The sequence below is a fragment of the Nematolebias whitei genome, chromosome 9, assembly GCF_014905685.2.
Source record: "Nematolebias whitei isolate Nwh7 chromosome 9, NemWhi1, whole genome shotgun sequence".
NCBI lineage: Eukaryota > Metazoa > Chordata > Actinopteri > Cyprinodontiformes > Rivulidae > Nematolebias > Nematolebias whitei.
In genome coordinates this window covers 36677755-36705181 of record NC_056506.1, presented here as the reverse complement: position 1 = coordinate 36705181, position 27427 = coordinate 36677755, and the positions used below count along the sequence as shown (strand labels likewise).

Genomic DNA, 27427 nt, shown 5'->3' with positions numbered 1-27427 from the left:
ATATATACTGTATATATATATATAAACCGGTCTGAAACCTTAATAAAGCACATAAAAAACCAAACTGGGACAATTACAATAATTAAACACAAGCAGCAAACTTTCATTTATGCTGTTTACAAAAAGAAAACTTCTGTTACTTTTTTGATCAAATTAAGTTATTTACCAACCATTAACATAAAAATTAAATTACAGTAAATACAATAAATTTAAAAAAAGAGTTCTACATGACTCATTTCTTCACATTTACAACCAGTAATGGAGCAGATTAATAAACTGAACTGCAAACATATTATTCTAAGAAGGCTGTTGTGTGTTATCAGTAATATGTGTGTGTTATTATTGTTTACATATGAATATAATACATGCAATGTGATGGAGATCACTTCATAAAATGACGGACCTTTATATAAAATAGTAATTTGAATTGAGAGATTGATTTAAAAAAATGTATTTTCCATTTATGAAGCCTGATCTTTTTAAATATGAAAGCTTCATTTTTTTATTGTGTGTGTTTATAATTCATTCTTCAGTCAGCACATTTTGTTTTCCAAAACTTTATTATGGTTTTCATCTTCTCTAACTTGAAAAATTTAACATATTTGTGTCTAATGTAAGTGTTATCATTTAGCTACAAACTCGGTGAAAGAAATCATTAGAAACAACGTGAAGGCTTTGAGAAACTCAGACGTGCGCTGCTGATTGTTAATATTTAATGGTACAAATATTCTGGCTTCAAATGACCTAATTAATTTTCCTCAGTTTGTATGAACGGCTACGAATGAAGCAGGATTTGGAAACAAACTTCTGCTCAGAAAATTTCTAATAAATAAACAAAGACAAGATGGGAAAATAAACATTTTCAAGAAATTTTAAAATAAAATATGATAGTCTTGCAGCAGAGATAGATAGCCTAGAAGCTAAAGAAAGTCAATGGCTATTAACTCCATTATTGGCTCTCTGAGGTCCATTTCAGCCTTATTGAACATGCGGTGCTTATCAGTTAAAACACACTTTAGGTTACTAATTAGACAATTGTATTTCTCCGTCCTCAGGGGTCCAGTGAGTGAAAAAATGAAGGATCAGCAGAACTGAGCTCAACAGTAACTACGATATTCGTTTGCTGGAGATTGAATAGATTCACTCAGATGAAGTCAGTAAAAGCTGTGAGTGACGGATGCTGCTGTGCTCTTGAGATATCTGTCAGATATAAAACTGTTGATTTAACTGCACATGCCCAGGGAGGGTACAGCTCACAGTCAAAGACCAATACTTCAATTAGCTGCGAGTAAAACCTCCTGTTAGATATTTACTCTCACACATCACAAACATGTCAAATATTTTGGTTGAAAACTGTTTTTAAGATGGAAGGAGTTAGAGGAAATATCTCACTAAGTTTGTTTACCCCAAAACAACCAGCATTTTACATGTAAGGACTCATTCAAGACAGATTACATACATAAAGCATGAACATGTCACAGAACGAGCGTCGAATAGTCTTCTGCACAATGACCGTACGTAAGGAGCCAGAGCCTGCATGTGAAGCTGAGCAGTACCACCTAGTTGGGCTCACATCTATGTACAGCTTGAGCTCAGGAACCCAACTTCTCTCTCCTACTCCGGAGCTGCCCAGGGAGAGAGGTGTTGGGTGGGTGTGGGGATACGCACAAGCCCCTGGCTGAATGATTCAGTGTTGGAATTTTTGTAGATGAACAAGAGGGTTGTCTCTTTGCAGCTTCGGGCTGCAGGAGGGAAGGACTGACTGTTGTTTGTGCCTATGCACCAAACATCAGTTCAGATGGGTGCCATTTGAGGATTCCCTCGTTCTACTGGGTGATTTCAAAGCCCATGTGGGCAATGACAGCGTTATCTGAAGGGGAGGGATTGGGAGGAACAGCCTCCTTCTGACCTGAACCCGAATGGTGTTCGATTATTGGACTTCTGTGATAAGCATAGGTTGTCCATAATGAATGCCATGCTTGAGCGGAGGGTGCTTCATAAGTGTACGTGGTACCAGACCACCTTAGGCCAAAGGTCACTGATCGATTTTGTAATCGTGTCATCGGATCTTCGGCCCTTTGTCTTTGACACTAGGGTGAAGTGAGGGGCAGAGTTGTCAACTGATCACCACCTGGTGGTGAGTTGGATCCAGTGGTGGGGGGTGCTTCTGGATAGACCTGGTAAACTCAAACATGTGTTGAGGGTTTGCTGGGAATTGCTGGCGGAGCCTCCTGTCCATGAAACCTTCAACTCACACTTCCGGGAGTGTTTTTCACGTGTCTTGGGGGAGGTTGGGGACATGGAATCTGAATGGACTATGTTCAGGGCAACTATTGCAGATGTGGCTTAGGAGCTGTGGCCTGGCAAGGTTTCCTCTAGAGTGTTTGAAGGAAGGCTCCGACCAACTGTCGACCCTTTGATTCAGGAGGAACAGTGTGGCTTCTGTCCTGGAACAGTGGACCAGATCTTCACCCTTGCAGAGTTGCTAAGGGGGTCATGGGAGTTTGTTTCTCCAGTCTACAGTGTTTAGTGGACCTGGAGAAGGCTTATGAAGATGTTCCTCGAGGAATCCTGTGGAGGCGCTGTGGGAGTATGGGGTGCCTCGGTTGCTTTTAAGGGCTATCTGGTCCTTATAAAACTAAAACATAGTCCTTATGAAACTAAAACCAGGCACATCCCACCAGTAGGAAGCCCTGGGGAAGACCCAGTAAGAGCAGGAGGGATTGCATCTTCTTTGGCCTGGAAACACCTTGGAGTGCTCCAGGACAAGATTAGAAATTGTTGCTGGGGAGAGGAATGTCTGGTTTTCTCTCCTGGACCAGTTGCCTCCATGACCCAAATATGGATAAGCTGTAGAAGAAGATGAAGATGAGATGATTTTTGGTTTTGCTGCCCTGTAGCTTTTGACTCTCCGATGCTGCATGTTTGACTTGGACCAGCAGAGAGAGCTGCTCCTCTGAGAATGGCAACGGGAGGATCCAGCAGATTTTCCAGTAGCAGATTGTAATAGATATGATCCTAGAATTTGTGTGTGCGCACTCAATATATTATATGTGAACTGTCCCACTGAGTTTTCTCCTGCTTCTTCATATTAACCTGCTCTCTCCCCTCTTCCTACTCCTCATCACTCTTATATGATTCAGCAGTTGTCACTCCCACCAGTTCGTCTTCTTCTTCATCCTCCTCCTCACACTCTACTCCTCATACAACTTCTCCCGGAGCCTGGAGGCCTCACATGTCCTAGTGAACAAATATAGATCCTAAATCAAGATACATGGACTTGTGAGTAGCCCAGTTCCTCCTTTCTGCTGGGGTTGCCACAGCATGAAAAATTTGCTGGTCGCCCGGTTTGAATTGGAAATGAGGTTTTTAAAAAATTGTAGAATGTCATGGTAAAGTCGGTGGATTGAATTCGCCACATCTATTGTAAATTCTGTGAAAACTTTCAGTGCGTGAAAAAGATGGGCCAGTCTTTGAGCAAACTATCCAGAAAGTGTAACTTTATAATACCAGGTCTAAACAACAGCGCACTGTTTGCGGAGCTTCACTCATATGTTACAGTTCTGTTCATGTTTAGCCACAGAGATCAGACATCAGTCAAAAATATTGTCCGGACATGAAAAGACAGTGTGTTTGGACACAGGTGAGCAGACTGGATTAGATCAGATGATGCAGTTTAGATTAACCTGCTCACAGCAAGATTTGTATATAGGAATAAAAGTTGCATTATATAAATATACTGTATATATATATATATGAGGGAGTTATTCCTTTCCACTGTCGCCTTCATGCTTGCTCAAAATGAAAGTTCTGTGATGGAGTTAAACTCAAAGCAGTCTGCTCCTCAGATAAATAGTGTTAACTTATTATATTTATATATGAATGTTTCTGTTCAGTGCCCTGAAATGAATTGTGTTGTGACTTGGCGCTATATATATTATATAACTGAATTGAATTTACAACATCTCAGTTTCATATTTAGAGTAAATCTATTTTCCGTTCACATTTTCCCTAAAAATAAATAAAATAAAATAATTCAAGCCCTGCTGCTCAGACAGTGAAGGAGACAAGATATTAGAGACCTCTTGATTATTAGAGCATTTTATATAGTGAGTGACTCAGCCAGACTATTTCTTATTTCATTGATAAGTGTTGTACAAGAAAAGAGACTTGACTTGCTTTTTATTGATAAAACACCCGAGAGATTTCAGTGAGTAGAAAAACAAATCGTTTGATTTAAACATTAAAATTTTAAATTGTAAAAAAAAAAAAAAATCTGTATGCTTCTTTTATAACTGTCTATTGTTGTCGCTGTTGTCGTCATTCTTTGTTGAAATCAGGTCTCTCTTGTAAATGAGTCCTCGAGGCTCAATGGGATTAACATGTCTAAATAAAGGTCGAATGAATGAAAACAGAGCTTTTAAAGTCGTTTCTTTTTGTTTCCATTTACTCATGTTTCACACATCTGACTCTAAAGTGTTGCAGCACACTGTAATTTATTAAGATACATTTATAACAACACTTTCAAAATCTGTTTGTACAGCTCCAAATCACTGCTTTGGTTTTTTTATATTTTCTCTAACGCCAACAATAAAACATATTTGGGGCAAATTTAAAAAGCTTTAACAGTCAGCTCTGAACTTTATGAAATAAATCAATGGAAACAATATGAAGGATTTTGGAAACTGAGATAATGATAGTTAATATAGAACATTACAATTTTTCATTCTCCAGGCCTATTTTTTCCCTTCTGTTTGTGTGAAACATTAAGAATGAATAATGATAATAATTTTAATAAGACAAGAAATGTACAAGTAGAGAAAACTACATTTTTTTTCCAGAAGCTAAAGAAAGTCAATGGCTATTAACTCCATTATTTTCTCTCTGAGGTCCATTTCAGTCTTATTGAACATGCGGAGCTTATCAGTTAAAAACACGCATTAGGCTACTAATTAGATTATTGTATTTCTCAGTCCTCAAGGGTCCAGTGAGTGAAGAAATGAAGGTTCAGCAGAACTGAGCTGAACGGTAACTATTCATTTGTTGGAGATTTAATTGGTTTTTCATTCATTCATTCAACCTTTATTTATACAGGTTAGTCTCAATGAGCCACGAGCACTCATTTACAAGAGAGACCTGATTTAAACAAAGAACACAGATGAGTATACAGCCAATAGATTCACTCAGATGAAGTCAGTAAAAGCTGTGAGTGACAGACTGCTGCTGTGCTCTTGAGATTTGTCAGATATAAAACTGTTGATTTAACTGCACATGTCCAGGGAGGGTAAAGCTAACAGCCAAAGACCAATACATCAATAAGCTGTGATTAAAACCTCCTGTTAGACATTTACTCTCACACATCACAAACATAAATGTCAAATACTTTAGTTTTGTCAGTTTCTACGTATTTTTAAGGTGAAACGTGTTCAGCACGTTGGTTGAATAAAACTGACTTCAGTTTCACATTGATGTCCCAGGAGCTTACACAATACTGTGGATTTTATAGTTCACCACTGTTCTTTCGGTTTCAATTTTCAGCTGATAGGTGAGAATCTGGGTAAACAAAGTTTACTACACTTAATAATAAAAAGTATTCTACGAATCTACACCCCAGGAGCACAAGATGTCTACAAGACCATTAAAAGTTTTTTGTTAAAAGGACGTGAAGGCATAAACTGTAGTAAGATGCTGCCCCCGTGTGACCATGAAGAGAACTGCAACAGCAAATGTAAAATCAGACCCTGTCAACATAACTGGACAGAAAGATAACATGTGAATATTTTTAAATGTATAACACCAATAATAAGGTTAATGGATCTATATTTAATTTTTGACAAGAAAAAAAAAATCGAAATTTTAGGATGATTCATGAAGTTATTTAAACAAAGCGTTATGAGGTTTTGTCGCCCTCTAGCGATCAAATAGTTAGCAAGCTAATACTTCCGGTGTGGACCTTCAAAACAAAAGTAACCACTTTGAATTTTAGTTTAACATTTATTTGTTACTTTTTTCTCCTTTATTTGTAGGATTTTTGCTCTTGGTAATATAGGTAACATATTTTGAGCCAAGTTTTGTTTTAAGACACGACAAGGTAAAAGTATCTCATATTTCAAACATAAAAAAGACTGGTCAAATGTCTTGATTGATTATCCCTCTTCTTAAAACCACAAATTAGGCTAATATAACTAAAGTTCTTAGTGTAAATCCTGTAAGCATTTTGGGTTTGAAATGAGACCTATTCTATGAATACACTAAATTACACATCGTTTATGTTTATTTACGGCCCTCCCGTGGACCATAGTGACCAACTGGCAGTTTAAAGTAATGTAATTTGACAGTAAGATAACTTGTATAACACCAATCTTTTTTTTTTACGGTTCTTAATTCCACTTTTGACTTAATGATTTGTAGAAATTAAACTGAACATAAATGTAATTAGTTTTTTTTTTCTTCTCTCTGTTAAGAACTGCACCTTACACAGTCATCTGCATCAGTGACAACATGCCAACACTTCCGCTGTGGACCTTATAAAAGTAACCATTTAGAATTTAAACTAATTTTATCTAAATTTAAAAAATAAATAAATAATAAATAGATAATACAGAACAGAAAGATAAATTACTTTTCGTAATGTTTCCTTCACAGATTAAGCTTTTGGCATTTTTCTTACTAATTCAAAATTAATCACTAGCACTATGATATTATAAAACTGTGAAATGACAACATTTGATTTCTATAATTCCACAAAGAAAGAACAAAATAAATAATGAAAGAAAAAATAAAAACAAAAGAAAGCAAAAGAAAAAAAAGACCAAAAGAAAAAAGAACAAAAGAAAAAGAAACAACGATACAAATAGACAGATGGATGTTAGACTGCTTTTCTGGACTGGAATTGAACAGGAAATGCAAGGAAACTTTAATGTTTTTGGTGTAAGATATTCAAGTGAGTAGGAGTTACACAATGTAAAAAGAAGAGGTATTTTTTGTTTTTGTTGTCAGAGGCAGAGCTGAATAACAGATCTTGGGAGTGGTGAGAGCAATTTTTCCCACCACCAGGTCCAGTTGTGAAGCCAGGGGGTGGCACCATTGATTAACCTTTGACCACCCCAATCATTTTCAGAAACTATATGTTAAAGCAATATACAAACTAGAAAACATGTTTTCCTGAAATGATGGGGTGGTCATAAAAAACAAACAAACAAACAAAAAATATATACAGTATATAAAGAGCTTTTGATGTTTAATTTATAGTATTCTTTATCTCCTTTACATCCTTTTATTGTGGCTGTACTTTTAATTTGCACTGTTTCTTTGTGCCCTGTCAATTGACATTGACATTATTTGTTTTTATCTTGTAAAGTGTAATTGTTTTATCTTGTAATTATCAATTGTAAAAAAAAAATAAAAAAATACAAAAAACAAAAAAAAACTTAAATTTGTATGCATCATTTGTGAATGTCTATTGTTGTCGTTGTTGTCCACTGTTGTCGTCACTCTGTTAAAATTCATGTCTCTCTGGTAAATGAGTCTTCGTGGTTTAAATAAAGAATGAAAAGCACTGGTCAATGCAATCATTGTTGGAAGGTGCTATATAAATAAAGTTTATTATTATTTTGTTTCCTAAAGGACCCATTCCTATGCTTAGATGCAGCCACACACCAATATGGGAGTCGGTACTTCACCTATTTTTCAAGTTATGCAGCTCATAAGACAGACGGGCACTTATGGTTGCAGCCATCTTGGATTTTTGACATGGCAACCCAACTTTCAAAAGAAACCTTTCTTACGCTAGATGCAGCCACACACGCCAAACTGGAAGTCAGTATCTAACTTATTTTTAAAGTCATCATGCTCATAACATGTACCGATAGATGGACAAACGGACGGTAGATATTTCCAATTCCTCATCTTCACTATATGACAGAGGACAAAAACAGGCTTTCCAAAGCCACCAGCTGCAGCGAGTCAAGTAAAAACACATAAAAACACAGAGGAACAGCACCAACATGAAATAAATGAAAATAATTTGCAAGCAGCTCAGACAGTTTATCTATAAACTATAAATCTATATCTTTAAAAGCATTGTCTGGATGTTATGCGTGCAGGAACACAAACAGCTTCGTTGAGTCTAAAACAATTCTTTATTGGTCAATATACAGTAAATAGTGGGATGACCACTAGATAGAAAGAAATCCCAACCATTTTGTTTACAAAAAGAAAAAGAAACATATATAAAATAAGTGTCTTAAACATTTTTACAAGATTTTCTTTTTCTGTGAAAGAATCTTTTAGTTTAACATAACGCGTTATGGGAGAGGAGGATGAAGGAGACGGGGCAGTCGCTTCACAAACAGGACACTAAAATCACAGGCGTTTAAAGAACACGTGAACACGAGACTCAGAGGGCGCACGCACGGCACAAACCAAACACTGGATCTGGAGCGGGCCTTTGTGCAACCACTGTAGACTGGAGCATCTCCACCATAAAACTGGATCTTTAAACTGGAATGTCAATGTGTGCGTGTTAATATGTCATGCCTTTATTTTCCTTGTAGCTGACAGAAACCAGACCTGAAAATATCAGCTAATAATCAGCATATCACTATCAGTTTATTGATGGTCTTGTGTGATGTTAAAGGGGCATTATTTCTAAGTACAGAGCTTCTCAGACATTGAAAACACTTGCATAACACACTCTGTAGGTGGCCTTTTTAATTTTTACATTAAGTTTCAACAGAAGGGAGAAGACGGCAACATATTTGTTGAGTTAAAGCCAACATTATAACAGAATCTGTAATGTTTACACGTGTCAGCACGGATTTGTTTGTTCTGTTCCTCCTCTTGTGTCAGACATGAGACGTGGAAGCTGCTCCCCGTGTCGCCACAAACCATCAGTCAGTGAGGGATGTAACAAAATAAAATTTAACATACTGTCTGGAAATCAAAAGAATCTGAATGTGTAAAACAAATACGATTTTAATGACAAGCAGCGATAAAGGTGGACTGAAATAATTATTGAGAGAAGAGACTGAGGCTGAAAAATCTTATCTGATATGACGCAAACATGATGCTAACTAAATTTTCGAGGTCAGCGCAATCAAACATTTAAAAAAGACCAATCCCTCTCCTCATTATTATTATTTATTTTAGACTTTTTGAAGTCTGACCATTAGTTTGATCTTAGTCACTGTTAAAATTTATGAAAATGGCTCCTGAACAATTTCTTGGCAGGACAAAATGTTGTAGATAACAAATTTAAACAAAGATTTTACAGCTCAAACATCATTTTTTCCCCTCTAATAATAATAATAGCTGCATATTTATAGAACATGTACACAGAAGACAGTAATTGTGTTATTTCGTCTACTGATTAAAAATGGATCTAACAGAATGAAGTGATCTACTGCACCCTCTACTGACAGGGACTAAAAATTAAAAGATACAAAAATTAACAAGTGATACGCCGATGTTCCCCGTTGAGTAAGTAAACCTTGATGTTTTTCATGCAAGATATTCAAGATGGTTGGAGTAAAAATGTACAATAGTTTTTTTAAATTTGCTTCTTCAACACAGCACAGAGTGACGGGTCCTGGTGAGTGGAGGGAACCATTTTATTCACAACCAGGTGCAATGGCGGAGCCAGGGGGAGGCCAATGGCGGCCATGGCCACCATAGATTCATATTCAGTCACCCCATATAAGGTGGTGGCCATCTTGGGTTTTGACATGGCAACCCAATTGTTGATGGTGATCTTTCTTACACCTAAATGCAGGCATACACCAAAAGAGAAGCTGCAACGTTGCTTATGCTTCAAGTTATCCAGCTCCCAAGACCAATATATGGAGGCAGCCATCTTGAATATTGATGAGACATCCCAACTTTTCAAAGGAAACTTTCTTACGCCTATAGATGTTGCCACAGCAAAATGGAAGTTGGTACCTGACTAATTTTACAAGTTGTCATGCTCACAACGTATAATGGATGGATAGATGGACGGACGGAGGGTATTTCTAATTCCCTCTCTTCACTCTGCGACAGTGGACAAAAACATGCCACCATTTTGGTTGAGTATCGAAACTGCACAACGTTTTCTAAATGTGCTTTTTAAAGGATGAACAAGTAGCTACAGAAGTTTTCAGACTTTAGATATTAAAGGTGTTGGATCTGTAACAGTTAATGTTTCTTGTGTGTAACTCAGAATTTACATGAAATGTTTCTAATGAAAAATCACAATTTCCTTCTTTAGCGTCCAGGAATGTGACTGTTAAACTGTTAATGGAGAAACTCAACACAGATCAGAGACATTGATAAGGAAAAGGTGGTTAAAAATGAGAACATACACTGACATTAGATCTTTTAACCTACGTCTAAACATTTATAGATATGTTAAGGATTAGATACACGTGTCGACACATTTACAGGCTCGTGATTCAGCATCTTGCAGACAATCTTCTTAGGAAATGAGATTACAGATTGGATAGAACTTTATTGATCCCTCGGGAAGATTCCTTCAGACAAATTAAAAAACAAAATAAACACAGAAGTAATGTGTTGATCTGAAGTTAGAATAAAAAAAGAGTTAAATGGTTGTTTCAGACGTAGGAGCAGTAAAACTTCTGTCACATGCAGGAATAAAAGGCTGTGCTTGTTTCAGCTGATCAATGCTCTGCCTCACTGAGTGGAATGTCATGACTGTGGATCACAATGAATAATAATGAATTATTACTGAATAATAATAAATGTAAACAGATGAGTTTTGTTTTTGCACCCCTGTGGCTTTCTGATGCTGCATGGCTGACTTTGTCCAGCAGAGGGAGCTGTTCCTCTGAAAATGGCAAGAGGGGAGGATTCAGGAGATTTTCCAGCAGCGGATTGTAAATTATTTGATCAGACTTTGTGTGTGTGTGTGTGTGTGTGTGTGTGTGTGTGTGTTCTGTAGCTGCATTGAGAATGTCTGCATAATTTGTGTGTTTGTTTAAAAGTGACAGAATGAAGGGTGTGTGTGTGTGTGTGTGTGTGTGTGTGCTCAGTATGTTGTACATGAACTGTCCCACTCAGGTTTCTCCCGCTTCTTATTAACCTCCTCTCTTCCCTCTTCCTCCTCCTCTTCCTCCTCATCACTCTTATCTGATTCGGCAGTTGTCATGCCTCCCACCAGCTCAACGTCTTCTTCTTCATCCTCCTCCTCACGTTCTCCTTCTCTTACAGCTTCTCCCAGTGCCTGGGGGCCTCGCATGTCCTACAGAACAAAGACAGATCTTAAATCCAGGCACAGGGACTTGTGGTTTGTCCACACCATCGCCTTAAAACAGAATCACTCACTGAAGGACTAAACAGTGATCACGTTCCTGCTCTTTACGGTTACCTCCATGGGATTGACGGTGATGTTGAGAGCAGAGCTCTCCCAGTCCATCTCAGGATCTTTGACTTCGTCCTCGTCGTCTCTGGAGCCTTCCTGATGTGTGGCGTGGATCCTGTAGATGCCGATCACCACGATCACCACCAGGGCCGCGATACAAACCACAATGACCACTGTGGCCGCAGGAGGCGCCCCCCCTGGATAACAACACTACATATGAGCTTTTAACCACCCTCTTCCTTATGTGTGTGATTTTAGATTTTAAAATCTTTCACTAAAACTAAAGATCTTTAAATTAATCTCATGTGACTGCTGAAATCAAGCAGCTTCAGTTCTACTTGCATCCAGCTGTTCTTATGTTTATTCAGTTTGCAGGACCCGACACTAACAATTCAAACATTTTGTTAATTTTCCTGCTCACTGGAGAAATGACTTGGTACTAGGCCTGTCACGATAACATATTTTACTGGGTGATTAATTGTCTCAGAAATTATTGTGATAAACGATAATATTGTTTGAAATTTGACAATAATTAGTAATTATTGTCAAATTTAAGAAGAAATGTTTAATTTGTTTCGCATGTAATACCTTTTTACAACCACTGCATGGCAGTATAAGACTGTTTTAACCCAACGATGGATAGTGAGGGAGCGAGCAGCGTGTCTCTTTAAGAAAAATGGGAGGGAAGCCCCTTGACGTGACATGGGCTGTCTCTCTTCGGTTCTCAAAATGGCGGACGCTCGGTTTGGTTTGGGCTCTTTGGCATAGCATTTTCACACAAAGCATTTAATAAATAAATAAAAATCAGTAAACAAGTTCTCAGCTTCTTTTTGCAGAGAAAAACAACTTTTTACACAAAGGCACAGGTTTCAACCATGAATTTTGGAGCTTCAACAAGACAGAGGTGTTTTCCTCCAGGTCAGCCTGTTAGCTTAGCTCGTAGCTTAGCTTCTCAGCTTAGCTGCTTTTAACGATCCAAAAACGTGATTTTGGATCATTAAAACAGATTTTAAAGAGAAGAGAGAAAGGGAGGGGTCAGTGAAGAGCACTCGAGTTGAGCCTTTTGTCATCCAGTGTCTTCAGTAGAAAGAGAGACTCGAAGAAATGATAAAACCGATCAATGAAAATGAGGTCGCTAATTTTTATTTATCATGCGATTAATTGATTTATTGTTTATTGTGACAGGCCTATTTGGTACAGAAAAATCACATCTTTCACGGGACTGAACACTTCAAGGAGCAGAGAGTTAAATCCACTTTAACGTTTGGTTTAACCACTTTGTTGATCCTCATGTGAGGTTTGATTTGTAATCTAATGCCATTTTGTTGCAACCTATTCTGCAACTACGGCTAGAAAAGAAAAAAAAAAGCAGTCTTATCTTTGTGCAGCAAACATTAAAACATTTGATTCAACATTTTGACTCATCTACATGGAAACACATCTACACTTAGACACCCGTCTCACAACGAAGGAGTCTTTTCATCTTCTTTAACCTTCTTACGTTAGAACTAAAAGTGAAAGCAAAAACCACGAATTGTCAACGTCAAAGTGCATAAAATTATTCACACAATAAAAGTAAAAATATTGTAAAGTTGCATAAAGGCAATAATATATTATTTAACTGCACATTAAGGGAGCAGTTCCTTTAATAATTAATCATGAAAAAAGGGTTTGATTAAAAAAAACAGAAAACCTCTTTTAGAGAGTGAGTTAAAGAAACCAGATTACTGCTGCAGATGTTCTGTGAAGCTAAAACATAGTTGGTCTTATTCAGCAGTGTGCTCCTGTGTTTGTCCCTTACCTGACATGTGTGAGTTAAGCGTGTGGATCATGAGTGGGTGATGGACAGGTCTCATGTAAGGGGACGGGGCAGCCATATGATTGACATGCTCCACCGGCGCCGTGTGGTGAAGAACACTGACCTGAAGAGGCAAAAAGACCGTAAAAGTCATTTTTTGAGCGATTATTTATTAATGACATTAATAATTAAAGGTCTAGCATTCCTTGAAGGACTCCATATCACTCACCACTTCTTAGGTCAGTTTTAAACTGAGGTGATTTTACCATGAGAAGAGACAAGAGAGACTGATAGAGAGGAAAGTAGGATAAAGAGAGGGGAGTAAAGGAGGCCATCTTTGTGAACAGAACCCGTCCATCATTAAATGGGGCGGAGGCTTCCATGTTTAACTGTCCCCATCTTACAATGCTGTTATTGCTAGTATCACTCAGCCCTCTGTGAATAGCAAGCGGCTAACGGCACTAACGATCTGTCATTAGGCTGATGGTCCTAATTTATCATGTGAATAACTAGAACGTTCCAGTAGAAACTTTGACAGGGACTGCCACATTGAGGACATTTAAATTTTTTGATTTGACTGTGTATGTTAAAGTTTGCTCTCAGATACTACCACACCAAACTTCAGCTCAACACGGCAAAAAATCGTGAAGTTATAATAGTTCTTTCTTTTAAGCTATGGTGGCCATCTTGGATTTTTAAAATTTGGATTCAGTATGTGACGGGGTTAGGTTTAGGGGGAACAGGGGAGTGGTGGGGCAGAGGTAAGAGAAGGTGGGCCTGTGATCGGAAAGTTCCCGGTTCAACTCCCCGGACTAACAACATCAAAATGTGGGTGGTAAAGGTGAAGCACCCACACCTGCCTCCACCCTCTGGGCCCTTGAGCAAGACCTTTAACCCCACCATCTGCTCCCCAGGGTGCCCTAGATAGCAACTCTCTGCTCCACACAGAGGGCTGTGGTAGCTCGGGGGTCTGTGGTTGCATCAGGAAGGAGATCCGGCGTAAAAACAATCGCCAAGTCTTCGTGCAACTTTGCTGTGGTGACTCCTGAAGAAGGGAGCAGCCGAAAGAAGAAAAAAAGTGATGGGGACAGTTCTCAGCTATAACCTCATCAAATTTCAGCTCTATATGTGTAAAAATAGCTGAGTTAAAGCCATTTCAATTTAGCTTTGGTGGCCTTCTTGGATTTTTTCATTTGAATTCAGTATTTACGGAGCATTTCTCTCAGCTAACCCCACAAGCTCAATATCTCAAAGAATGACTGCGTTATTGTCAGTTTTGAGTTTTCTGAGGTAGCTGTGGCAGCCATCTTGAGCCAAAATGGCTCCAAAAGTTAATCAGAGATGCTTTTCTTCTTCTTCGGTTTTTAAAAACAAAATGAAGGTGGTGTTGTGCTGCCACCTACAGGAGGTTTGGGTAATTACAACACAAATAGTTGTATGCAGTCTACAGCAGTGCAGTATGAAGCTCAGGTTTCAGCATCCTTATCCTGCATTTATGCCTTTAAATACAAAACAATAATTTCATATGTTTAAACATGCATCTACTTTTGATGCCTTTCCCAAAAAATGTGGAAATTTTAAAAAACGTTTTGTTCAGGGACCTCTCTCCTCTCGGTCATGTGACCTCACTATAGGCTGTGAAGAGTTCCATCAGGCATTTTGAATGGGTAAAATGACGTCTTTGTTTGCAAATTACGTTGCCATGGTAACTCGACATCAATAAAAGTAAAAGCACACATCAGGGTGCAGAGCCGGTCGTTTTGATATAAGACTTGTGGAGGTACTGTACATATTACGTTTTGAGCTGCATTAAAGTTGATTGAAGAGCGAGACCCTTTTCAGGTGTATAATATTAGGGTGGAAGTCCTCAACTAGTTCTGGATGTCAGCAGCAAACTGGTTGATCCACAATGAGAAGGTGCTGCTTATAAGACTATTTGTTGCAGCTCCTCAGACTGAAGAAGTCTTTTGGATAAAAGATGAAACGTTTCAACAAGAAGAACCCGTCCAGACCTGACTCAGCCTTGTTACAAACACCGGTGTAGTTGTTTGGGGTGAACTTTGTGAATGGCGTTTTGTGTAATCTCATGTAAGATTACACAATCTGTCCTGATGGTGACGCTCAGCTACAGCCACAATACATTTGTACTCAGTCTCTGTAAAATTACAGCCATTTTTGTATTGACTATTATCAGTTAGCTGTGGCGGCCATCTTAAATTGGGTTGAATCAGTTGTAGATGTACATTCGGTGAATATGTTGAGTATTTCATTAGAACCTGTCCAATGGTTAAAGTGTCATTTTGCTAACACAGACACACATGCATGAGAAAAAACAACATTATTGATATTTTGCCTTCAGTAGCACAAGAAGCAAGAAAAACACTAAAGCAGAGTTTTAATGTTTAAATAAACTCTGAAAACCTGCCTCCATATTGAACTCGTTGCTGGTGTATCGCCCATTGAGTTCAGAGCAGGTGAGTCTGAACCTTCTCTCTGTCAGAGCGCCAGGTCTCCAGTTCCTGTAGTGAAGCTGCCTCAGTGCCTGCTCATAGTGGGCCATGGAGTCCACACCTGGTTACAGAAGAAAGTCCAGCACTTATTAAACACAAATAACACCCACCTGCACAAAGAGGGAGGTGGTTTTCTAGACTCATACTAAGATTTAAAATCATGAGCATTAAAGAGTGTTTTACTGTCAATCAGCTTTTTCCCACCATATATTGATATTCCAGATGTGGAGTTTGTGGCATCAAGATGTTTTCCCAGCAGAGCACTGTGATGGATCTCCAGACTTTCTGTTTCTGGATTCAGTTCATCCCCGATCACCAGAACATCACAGTAGTCCAGGTTGTGCATCACCTCCATCACACCGGGCCTGCGGGCTGGACCCACAGACACAACATGTCTAATTATCAGGATAAACTCAAGCAAAACGTTTTAAAATCCTACGAGTCTTCTAAACATAGTTTAATATGAAATGTCATGAACTAGCTGCTGAAACAAAACAACCTTGGACAAAAACCCAGAACATTTTCTGAACTCACGTCCACCGAAGGCATCTCCTCTTATCACTGTGCTGGTGATGTGAAGCTCCTTGAAGGGAGCTACACCCAGCGGACCGCGGAAGTCACTGGCTGGCCTGACATGCTGCTTCGATCCTGTGATGGTGATTCTGGGTTCACTGGGCGCCAGTACCATGACCACGGCTTTGATGTCTGGAATGGAGAGACACGTTTCCTCCCCGAAACACCTGACACAAACAGGACGAGAGGAGTTGAGACAACAACAAACTCTACAGACTCACTGATTGTTTGTGTTGGATGTCTGACACCCAGAGGAAATGTAATGTAAAACAAACTGATACGGAAACAAATCTGGGGGGAAATCACTACAAAACTAAAAAAAAAAGTTTTTCTCTGATCACAGACTGTAGATTTACCAGATCTGAGTGAATTTATCTGCCTTTATTTTAGTTTTAGTCTAAAATCCTGATTTGTTGCTCACCTCACTTTAACAACTCAAAGCTCATTTGACCACCCAGCTTTTTTAGAGCTTAACAACTATGTATAATGGGGTGTGCACAGTTATACACACCACCTGCAATCAGGTGTCACATTTATTGTAGCTCAGCTTAGTAACTTGAGGAGGAGCAGGTCATTTATAGGATCAGCAGAAGAAATACTGATGAGATTAGGCTGTAATTAGAAAATATAAAGCAACTGTTGGCGTCACAAGTGGCAATTTAAACTATTTGTTTTTCTTAATTGAGCACATTTCAATATTAGGTTCTTACCAAGTAAAAATTAAAGTGTAATTCATGGTTGGAAAGAATTTTTACTCACTATGCCTTACAAATGTTTATCGTCACCCTGAATTTATTTTAATGTAAAGGCTTTTTCTAGATTTTTCTAGATGAATATTTGTAGATGGATGAATAGTGGCACTGAATACATTATCATTAATCCAATAAAGGAAAGGTCAGACATGGTTCATTTGATGAGCATGTTTATCTAAAGCTACAATCATTGCAACAAAAATGTTGTATTCTGACTAAGAGATTGACCTCGTTATATTGAAGATCTGTTTGGGTTCAGTTCAGCCAATTCAAGTCAAATTACAAAGAAGACACTTAAAAATAAAACAAATACAGACAAAAGTGAAGGCAAAGAGACTTTTAAGGATATGATCTTTGCAAACACCGTAAAGCTTTATGTCCTGAACATGCAGCTGCTCAGTTTAATAGGTTTTACACTAATGATCCAATCTTTGCCATCTCACTGACAGTTCAATGGCTCGAAGACAAAAGCAGACACATCTGCTACACTTTCACACACCTTTCTTTAAATAAACCACATTAGATATTACATAGGCTTTATTTCCTGTGTGATAATGAGTTCTTGGAGAAAGAAACTGGAGAACTACGTTTTTACTTGCTGCTATAACAATCACACAACTCAGGAAATCAAAGAACACAGAACTCCGTGACTCATTAAATGTTGAGCTGATCTGCACATAAACCCTGTACTCACCCAAGATCAAATTAATTCAAGAATCGAGCAAAAAAAACCATGCAGATTTATCTATTGTTTGTAAATGAAAAGTGGCACATGCACGTTTGTTATTTTATTAAGCAGAACAATTAGTGTATGTTAACACAGACACACAGTTTGATTTAAAATATGATGAAATTACAGATAAAGTCACATGCAAACACAAACATATTACATTTGACTGAGCTCATTTTCAAGTAGTTTAACCATTAAAGCAGTGAACATATTCACAGTCTTTGTTCAACTAGAAGGGTTACAGACTGTAAACTTTAAAGTCTTGACAGTTACATCATATTTATAAGATTTATTCTTAGAAATAATTAGTTTTGCTTGTTGTCTGAACAATAAACCAAAATGCCTCTCACTTGAGCAGCTACTTTATTTAAAAAAAGTCAACATAATTGTCTTTGAAAGTGTTAATATAGTGATGAAAACAACATGTCAGCATGAACTCACAGCTTCAGCAGAAATGCTAAAAAAAAAATCAAACTATCATTCCTGGAAGAAATGCATGTCGCACGCCACCTTGCAGGGCGAACTTTTAATTACAGGTGTTATGCACTATATTAGCATTTTGTGATGATTATTCTGATGCATGCTCAATAATACAGGTAGAAACATCTGTACCACTTTACAAAAAGGCTCCCTCATAGATGGCTAATAAATAGTTTATAGATACATTATTAATTCCTCTATAAACACTGTACAAATCATTAATAACTGTTTATTATGCATTAAGGGTGACAGAGAGACAAAACTGACCAGCTTCTTGCCAAATAATTAGCCAAATCTGTTCACCTTCATATTTCATCTAGAGTTGTTATATTAAACATTTCAAACCTTGTCAGCACAATAAGCATTTGTAAACCTATATTTTTTAGGATATAATATTAGTTGTAGATACTTATAATGCAGTGATAAGGTACAATATCCAAAATACTTTGTCAGTCTGAGGAGCTGCACTAAACTCAGTCTTATTAGCACCTTCTCATCGTGGATCAACCAGTTTGCTGCTGACAGCCAAAACTAGCTGTTCACATGACAAAGGAGGACCATCAACCTAATGACTGATCTTCTGTGCATGAGTTGTGAATGACTCTCAGCTTCTATCAAAGCAATTTTTAGCTAAATATCTGTAAGATTGGCTGAGTCAGCCATTTGTGTGTTTGCTGAGGTGGATTAGATGTTGCAGCCATCTTGATTTAGTTTGCTAACAGGCAAACGCGCAGATGCAGGAATATACTGTGAGGATTTGTGTTCCCTAGTGTGTCTCCCTCTTACAGTCTATCCTAGCTCCTGTCACTCCCACCTGTTCCTGAGTGTTTTGTCCTCAGGTGTTTGTCATTGTCTGTCATTAACGTGTGTGTATATAAATCTGAGTCTCTGTGTTCTTCTCTGTCTGGGCATCGTCCTGAAAGGCGTTCTGGTTCTGTCTCCCTCCGTGTCTTCCCTGATGTAAGCTTGCTGCACATCAGCTTTTGTTTTTTTCTTTTATTAAATCTACTTTGATCCCGATTTCTCTGAATCCTGCTTGCATTAAATACAACTGGAAGCACACATTTATTGCGCATAATAGATGTTTACATATAAGGTTATGATTAAACAGTATTTTTTATATTTACAAAGACAAACTTAAATGATTTAATGTTTAAAGAATAGTTGCTAGTTCCTTTTGGTTATGACCATCGCAGCAGCACCTTTCTGTTACAATTCTAATGTGTTTAAAGTCAAATGGCCAAGGCTGCTCTGAGTTTGAGGCAGGAGCTCATCCTTTGTTGGCTGCACTCATATCTACCTAAGAACCAGGCTTCAGGCAACTTTTTCATTGTGACACTCGAGAAAAGCAAGAAAAGCCTTTATCAAACATGAGGCTTTTCATTTCAGCAGTCTATAAACTTGTGTCAAACTGCAGAACTCCTAAATATTCAAAAGCTGTAAAGAAAATAATGGTAAGAAAGATGAATGACTATACGTGCTCTTTAGAAATTCAAAGTACGTTTCATATTATTACTATAATGATTGTCTGGTTATGGTGGAGTGACAATGTTTTATTTTTTTTGCTCGTGTCTGTGTGTTCATTTATCTGTACCATAAAATATCTCATAAATCATTGAAAAAATTTTAATGAAGCTTTCACCAAGTAATCTTTAAGATGTCATTTAACTGATAAACCTTTGGAGTTTATCCAATTCAAGATGGCCACCAGAGGTAATTGACCTTAACCTACACTAGAATGACCATAACTCAGGCAGTTATAGACATAACAAGTGAAACTTTATTGTGGTAGTAAGTAGACTGATCCCCTACTTATACTTTCAGTGCTTACTGATCTTGCGAAATCGGTTTTTGTCTCCCATCGTAGAGCAAAAAGGGGAAATTGTAAATACCCTCTGTACGTCCATCTGTCCGTATGTACATGTTGCAAGTGCAATAACCTGAAAAATAAAAGTGGTACCAACTTCCATTTTGTTGTGTGGCTACGCCAATGTGTTAAAATTAAAAAAAAAAAAATTGGGTTGCTATGTCAAAACCCAAGATGGCCACCGCCATACATACCAGTATGGTGTATGTAAACTTATTTGAGAAAACTATGCTGTCTAGTTTTATACTGAATAAAAGTCTAGTTTCTTCAAATGATTGGTGGCAGACGACTAAACTTTGGTGGCCAAGGCCACCACTGACCACCCCCTGGCTCCGCCCTTGATTCTGGTTGTGGATAAAATAGCTCCCTCCACTCACCAGGATCTATCACTCTGCTCTGCCTGGGCCGAGCGAAACAATAAAAATAAAATAAAGTTCCTCTATTCTTATACGCAGATGTACACTTGAATATCTTGACGGTTTAATTCATTCCCTGCTCAATTCAGTCCAGAAAAACTCATCGCATCTGGAAAACTAGTCACTATTCAAATCCCTCAGCAAAAGGGGACATCGATATACCGTGTGTAAAACTTGGGCATTACCTGTTGGAGTCAACTGCACCTGTCTGTTAGCAAAATATTTCTTACTGGATACATTTTTATGAAACTTTTATTAAGTAATCTTTGAATCTACAAATATCTACAATTAAATATTCTTCGGAACCAACCAATTCAATATGACTGCCACGAATAATCAACATCAGCCGACACAAAAATCAGAGGTAACAGTCAGTTTAACAGATATCAAACAAAAACTGAACGAGGTAGTAGCTGAGAGTCATTCCTAACACATATTCTGTGCGTAACGTCTCACAACTTTATTTTCAGTGTTTGACCAACTTCATCAATTCTCATTATAAGATGATCTTAGTCTGAAACTCTGTTATAAAAAGTGACAGGTGATGTGAATTATTTCAAGGAATGCCAGGTCTGTATTTAAAAATGGCTCCTGTGTGCACTTACTGTACAGCAGCAGTGATGTGCAGCCGCCTGAGGCCCGGTGTGGGGAACTGTCGAGAGTTGATGTAGGAGACCTTCGTCATGGCTGTATTGATGCTGTCTACATCTTCTCCCTCCACCACCAGCACCGACTGTGCTGGGTTAAAGTGAAACTGAACACACACACGTGAACACGCACATCTTGTTCGGAAAGGAAACTTTAGAGTGTAAACGCTGCAACTCAAGGACAAAAATTGAGTCTTGCCTCACAAGTTTGCTGAATTTCTTTAAATTTCACAGAAAAGAACAGAGGACCAATGTATGCCATGTTCAGACAAAAACATTAACCTTCATTGCTTAAACGTCAACGTAATAGGATTTATTATTAAAGGCTAAAGTGTGTAGTGAAGTGTAACTGTCTTCATATTTTCACGCACCTTTATGTCCTTTGCAAGGCTTTCAAGGGAGTTTATATCAAGGCCTTCTTTGCAGGCCTGCAAGCAAGAGATAACCTTCTGGGTTTCAATGCGGCCAGGTCGGATCGTCAAACCTGAAAGGCTGCCGTGAAAATACTGTGTGAACCTCAAGGTTGCTACCACTCCGCCTAGTGGGGAAAAGAGAAGACATGGGGGGTGGGGTTGGAGAGGAGCAGAGAAAGGAAAGAGAAGAAGACATGAACCGAAGTTGGGAGAGACAAAGTAAAAAGTGAAGCAAAAAAGCATTTTAGCTTAAAAAATGCAAACGGTATGAACGCAAGATATAATTGTGTGAATGTTTATGAAGCATTCTCACTATTGTGAGCCATTTTTCTTCCCGTCTGTTTTTCTGCATCTTTCTCATTCCACAATCTTTGTGCTATCTCAACAAAGGTTCAGCTCTTTCAGGACAATCCTGCTATGACTTTAGCTTTTTGAAATATTTAGCTTTTTCTGCCATTTTTGTTTCTCAGAAAATAAATTGAGCTCATTTTACATCCTTCAGATCTTTAGATCCGTTTACAGCCTTTTCCTGCTCCTTTCATGTTTTGTTCTGATTCACCTTCTTTCAGCTTCCTTGTACAAATTTAAACTTTTTTCAGCTACTTTCAGCTGTTTTGTGATTCTTGCTGCTAACTACAACATTTTTGTGCTTCTTCCAACTTCTTTATGCTAATTTCAACTTGTCACGCTCCTTTCAGCTTATTTCTGCAAGTTTCAGCTTTTTCTGCTATTTCAGCTACTATTTAGCTGTTTTATCCTAATTTTAGCTTTTTCAGCTAATTCCACATTTTTTTTGCACTTATTTAAACTTTTTTCTGCCTAATTCAGCAAAAATGTGCTCTCTCCACTTCATCTGGAAATTTAAACTTTCTGATTTTATTAGCTAGATTTTGTCTGTTTTTTTTTTGTTGTTGTTGCTAATTTCCACTTTTTTGTTCTCATTTCTGCTTTTTTCAGCCTAATTGGGCAAATGTGTTCTTTCTGCTATCTGCTGCTCATTTAACCCTCCTGCTACCCTTGGGTCAAAATGATCCACGAGGCCTTAGTTTTAAACCTGAGGTCTTGAGTCATTTTGACCCAAGGGCAGCAGGAGGGTTAAGCTTGTTCTATCTGTTCAGCTACCTTAGCATTTTCTAGCTAATTTTAGCTGTTTTCAGATAAATTCAAGATTTTTTTTGTAGTAATTTCTGCTTCTTTCAGCCCAATTAACTTCTTTCAGACAATTTCAGCTTGTTATGCTCCTTTCAGCTTAATTATGTTAGTTTTAGCTTTTTCTGCTATTTCAGCTACTATAGCTGTTTTATGCTAATTTTAGCTCTTCAGCAATTTACACATTTTTGAGCTCATTGCCACTGTTTCCACTTTCTTCTGGTAGTTTGTTGGTAAGCTTCTTTTTGCCTTTCAGCTAATTTTCAGTCATTTTTTTGGTGCTAATTTCAGCATTTTTTTAAGCTAATTTCCTAATTTTTGTGCTAATTTCTGCTTATTTAAACCTAATTCAGCAAATGTGTTCTGCTTTCTTCTGCTAATTTAGGCTTGTTCATTCAGTTCAACTACATTTCATCATGTTTTTTTTTATTTTTTAGCTTATTTCAGCTGTTTCTCAAGTTCTGCAAGAAGCATTCACACTGCATTTTCACAGGAAATGCATTTTCTCTAGATTGTTTTTGTTGTTGTTAGTTGCTTGTTTCCGTAGTTAAAAGAAACATGTTTTCACACTTTGAGGCATGAGGTAAAAAAACAGTTTGAATGTGATTAAAAACACTGTTTAAATTAACATATGACCGAGAACAGACAAATCTGTTAGCTATGGCAAAAAGCAGGGAACTGTTTGCATGAAAAATTCATAATCACATTGTACATGTCAGAGAAGCAGCAGAACGATGATGAGGTGGTATCACAGAAACATTAGAACTTGTAGTCCAGTTATAAAGTTTAATATGGTCCCAGCTTTTAAAGGAACAGGTCAGTTCTTCCTCTCAAATTTACAATTCATTTTATTTGCAAGTTTGACAGAAATTGTTGCGTGCTTGACCTAAAGTGTTTTGCTTATATAACAATCAGAGATAAATGCAATTTTACAAAGTGAAACTGAATGTTGAAGCACTCTCCTGGAGTGACCTGTTGACGGTCACTTCTTTATACACTGAGCAATCGCAAGCAAACCTTGTGACTAGAGAGCAGTGAAAGCTTCTATAACTCATTCTGAAATAGGACATTTCAATCGTAACTAAATCTTTTTTGCAGGTCTTGAATTGATAAAGAAATAGGATGAATCACGACTAAACACAAAGCAATCCATTATTTAATAATATCAAGCACCACATTGATGCTTCAATTCTAATTTAAGTTTCTCCCCCATTGGAGAATATAACTTCTTTAACACATATTAAACATAGCTCAACAGTTTTGTTATTTAAAGTTTCTCCCTTATTCAGTCCAAACTGAAGTTTCTCCTGGAGTAAGACTGTTCTGTCCAGGGAATTGCAGACAGAAAGTAGATGTTTTATCATGAACGTGCGAACCTGCATGTAGCTGGAGGCGTTTTTTCCCTCTCAGCTCTGTCAGAGTGCACACAAGTAGAGCTGAAAGAGGAGATGTCACAGAAACACAGCTTCCAGCATGCTGAAGAACAGCTTCTCCAAAAACAAGAACAGTTTTTTTTTTAACATATTCCAAAAACGGGGTCACCTCAGCACAGGTCCAAAACAAACAAGGGTAACAGCAAAACGAGGGTCTGTTACACTTCTGTTGTCTACAGTTCTCTAAAAAACATTTTTATAACCTCGTAACCCCTTTAAAGTTCACTCCATAATACCCCAATCGCCTAAAAAAAAATTACCTACATTAAATGAAATGCTGTTCTTGAACTCTTTGGAGTAAATTCAACAGCTTGGTCTCTCTGTAGAGGTAACACTCTGAGTTTTTAACTTCGGCAGTCATATTGTAACTGTAACTAGAATGTAGTTGTTGAAGTTGAAACACACAAAAATCATAGATATTTTTCTCACCTAAAATGTTTTAATTATTTATGTTGTTATATATGGAAGGATGGAGTTATGGACTGGAAAACTATATGAGGCTGCAGCATCAAGTCTTACCTATTACCAGTTCAAATTCTAACAATAGCACCAAAATGGATTATTCTGGACATATTTTTATGAGAGTATGTCCATGTGTTTTTCTAAGTGTCCAAATGGAGTCCAACATGTCCACACAATTGGACACCAACAGGCTGTAACTCCTGAATGCTTCAACACAGTCATCAGTGAGGGCTCTAATGAAGTTAAGAACTACAGGATCCAATTTAATGTCAGCATGATTAAAATACAGGAAGTTATGAATAAACAGTAAGAACACAGCAACATGCATGCTCTCCCCCCAGCATCACACGCAGCTGAGAAAAAAACAAAAAGAGAAAAATTTCCTTACTTTCAGATGTTAAACCTTTTTTAACCCTTTCCTCATCAGGAAACAAAAAATCACTGTTCCTTCTTTTAAACCACTCAGCCACCTCGTAAGGGCTACATGTTCTCTTTACAGTACGTTTGCCATCTTTTAGCTGAAAATAAATCGCAAAACAAGCTCTCTTCGTGCACACGTGGATTTTCTCCGGGTACTCTGGTTTCCTCCCACAGAACAAAAACATGCATGTTAGGCTTCAGGTTTGGTTTATTTGTCATATATGTAAAAATCAACACAAGGTCAACAATGCAATGAAATGCTAAGGACGAGAAGAACTGTCTTGACTCGTCAAAAAACCCCAACAAGAAATACCAAAGTTTGCAGCAAAAATACAAAAAAAAAAACAAAAAAACACAAGGCACCAAAACTGAAAAAGAAATAAATTTACAGTGTGGTTTGGGTTAGCAGTTAGGTTCTTTCAGCAGCATGGTTCCGTTCTGTTAGCGGCGTGGTCTTGTTAGCAACGTTAGCAGGTCCTGCTAGCAGCTTGATGGTAATTATGACCACAGCAGCTGCCCTCACAGACTGTCCTCCAGAACCGGATACGGCAGACAGTGAACATCCGAGATTTCCCTGTGGAACCAAACCGGTCCGTAGAGTTCCGTCCATGCAGTTAGATGGAGGGTCTTGTTAGCAGCATTAGCAGGTCTTGTTAGCAGCATTAGCAGGTTTGTTAGCAGCGTTAGCAGCTGGCACTGCCGCTAGCGGCTGATTGGTAACTTTAAATTGTCCCTACGTGTGAGTGAGAGTGTGAATGGTTGTTTGTCTCATTTGTCTCTATGTGTCCCTGTGATGGACTTGAGACCAGTCCAGGGTGTCCCCCGCCTCTCACAGACTGCTGGACGTGGGCTCCAGTGACCATCATGACCCAAAAAGGAAGAAGCGTGTAAAGATAATGGATGGATGATTAATCATTTACACATCCTCTGAGTTATTGGAACTTTGTTCATAAACAAATATCTCAGATCTTATTTAAGTCCACGCTGGAATTTTTATTTTTTCTACCAAATGTCAGTCTGCAGCCAGAAAGTTCATATTTCCTATTTTAAGTGGATTTTTGTTATTTTTCTTGTTTGTTCACTGACATGAGACGTGATGAGTACTGTGCATTACAAATGAAGAACGGAAAAAGCCCTAATTTTCTTTCTCATCATCTGTCTGTCTCGCCACCATGCATAAATATTTATTGCATTTACTGTAATATTTGACTCTCCCCCCCCCCCCATTTCTTTCACAAAGTGCATTGTTGAAAGGGTTTCATTAAAAAAAACCTCTGCGTCTTAATAAACAGAAGATCAGCATGTCTAGACATACACTTGTGCTTTTACAGATCTATGTAAAAATAAACTGAAACTTAAAACACTCGGAGCATTACATGTTAATAAGCATATTTTGTACACAGAATTATTGGCGACAATTCAAACACTGAGTTAGTCATTTTTATTCTTACACAAATCAGTGAGTCTCAGGGTTATTTTAAACAATCAGTTTTAAAGAAATAAAAAGACTCTCCAGATGGAAACATATTTAAAGCCTGTGTTGTGTAAAGTTTGGATATTTGCTTTGTGAATGATGCCGTTTCATTTCTGTAGCTAAAGACCTTGTAATTTTCATGTCCATTTGAGCTCAATGTTGCTTTCATTTTAGAAAATGGAAGAAAAACTTCTTTTTTCACTTGCTAAGAGTTTCATTAACACCTCGTGCACAAACACACACTGAGATATCATTCAATGTTTTAGGCCAACAAGTCTGTGTATGAATATTTTAAAGGTTCTAAACTTTCAACAAATGACCAGTGTCTTGGGACAGAGTTTTGTTGATGCTCTTATTAAACCAATTGTTGCAAAATGCACATTTCTGAGTAACAATATCTGCTGCCTCTCAGTGGGTTTTATTTCATGACAAGTTGAAAGGAGGTTTGAATTACCATATATATTATTTCAAAAGTATAGTTATTCATTTACACAGGTGCTGATGATTAGGTTGTTTTCTTCATCTTCATAAATATCTTAAGATAATTTTTTTAAATAAATTTAAATTTTGCACAAGATTTGATTTAAGTGCCAGGATGGCCTTTTCAGATTTTGTTGGTCACAGATCAAGTTGTATTCTTGTGGAAGCAACACTTTAAGAACGACTTAAGCAAATATAATTTTATCAGGCACAAACATCCACTGCAATGATTAAATATTTGTAGTTAATAATCAAAGGTTACTGCAAATACAAAAATAAAACAAACAACAATAAAATGATTCATATTCTTATAATACTGAGACAAACTATGCAAATGCAAAATCATGATGAAGTATAACAATGATCTCCTAAAAATCATTATTCTTCCGATACTCAATAACTTATATTGCTCCCAGCATAGTGAATATATATATATATATATATATATATATATATATATATAT

The 27427-nt window shown here is 37.6% G+C and overlaps 1 protein-coding gene across 1 annotated transcript in view; it reads right to left on the bottom strand.

Moving 5' to 3' along the window:
- Window positions 1–10426: 10426 nt before the first annotated feature.
- clstn2a (calsyntenin 2a) overlaps window positions 10427–27427 on the bottom strand; it is a 139798-nt gene continuing 122797 nt past the window's right edge. The window contains exons 11-18 of the mRNA XM_037681347.1: window positions 21504–21670; window positions 21091–21239; window positions 16202–16407; window positions 15872–16039; window positions 15583–15728; window positions 13161–13281; window positions 11366–11556; window positions 10427–11239 (exon numbers count right to left, since the gene is read on the bottom strand). Coding sequence (XP_037537275.1) covers window positions 11027–11239; window positions 11366–11556; window positions 13161–13281; window positions 15583–15728; window positions 15872–16039; window positions 16202–16407; window positions 21091–21239; window positions 21504–21670 — 1361 coding nt within the window. The 3' untranslated portion in view covers window positions 10427–11026. The remainder of the gene's footprint in view (window positions 11240–11365; window positions 11557–13160; window positions 13282–15582; window positions 15729–15871; window positions 16040–16201; window positions 16408–21090; window positions 21240–21503; window positions 21671–27427) is intronic.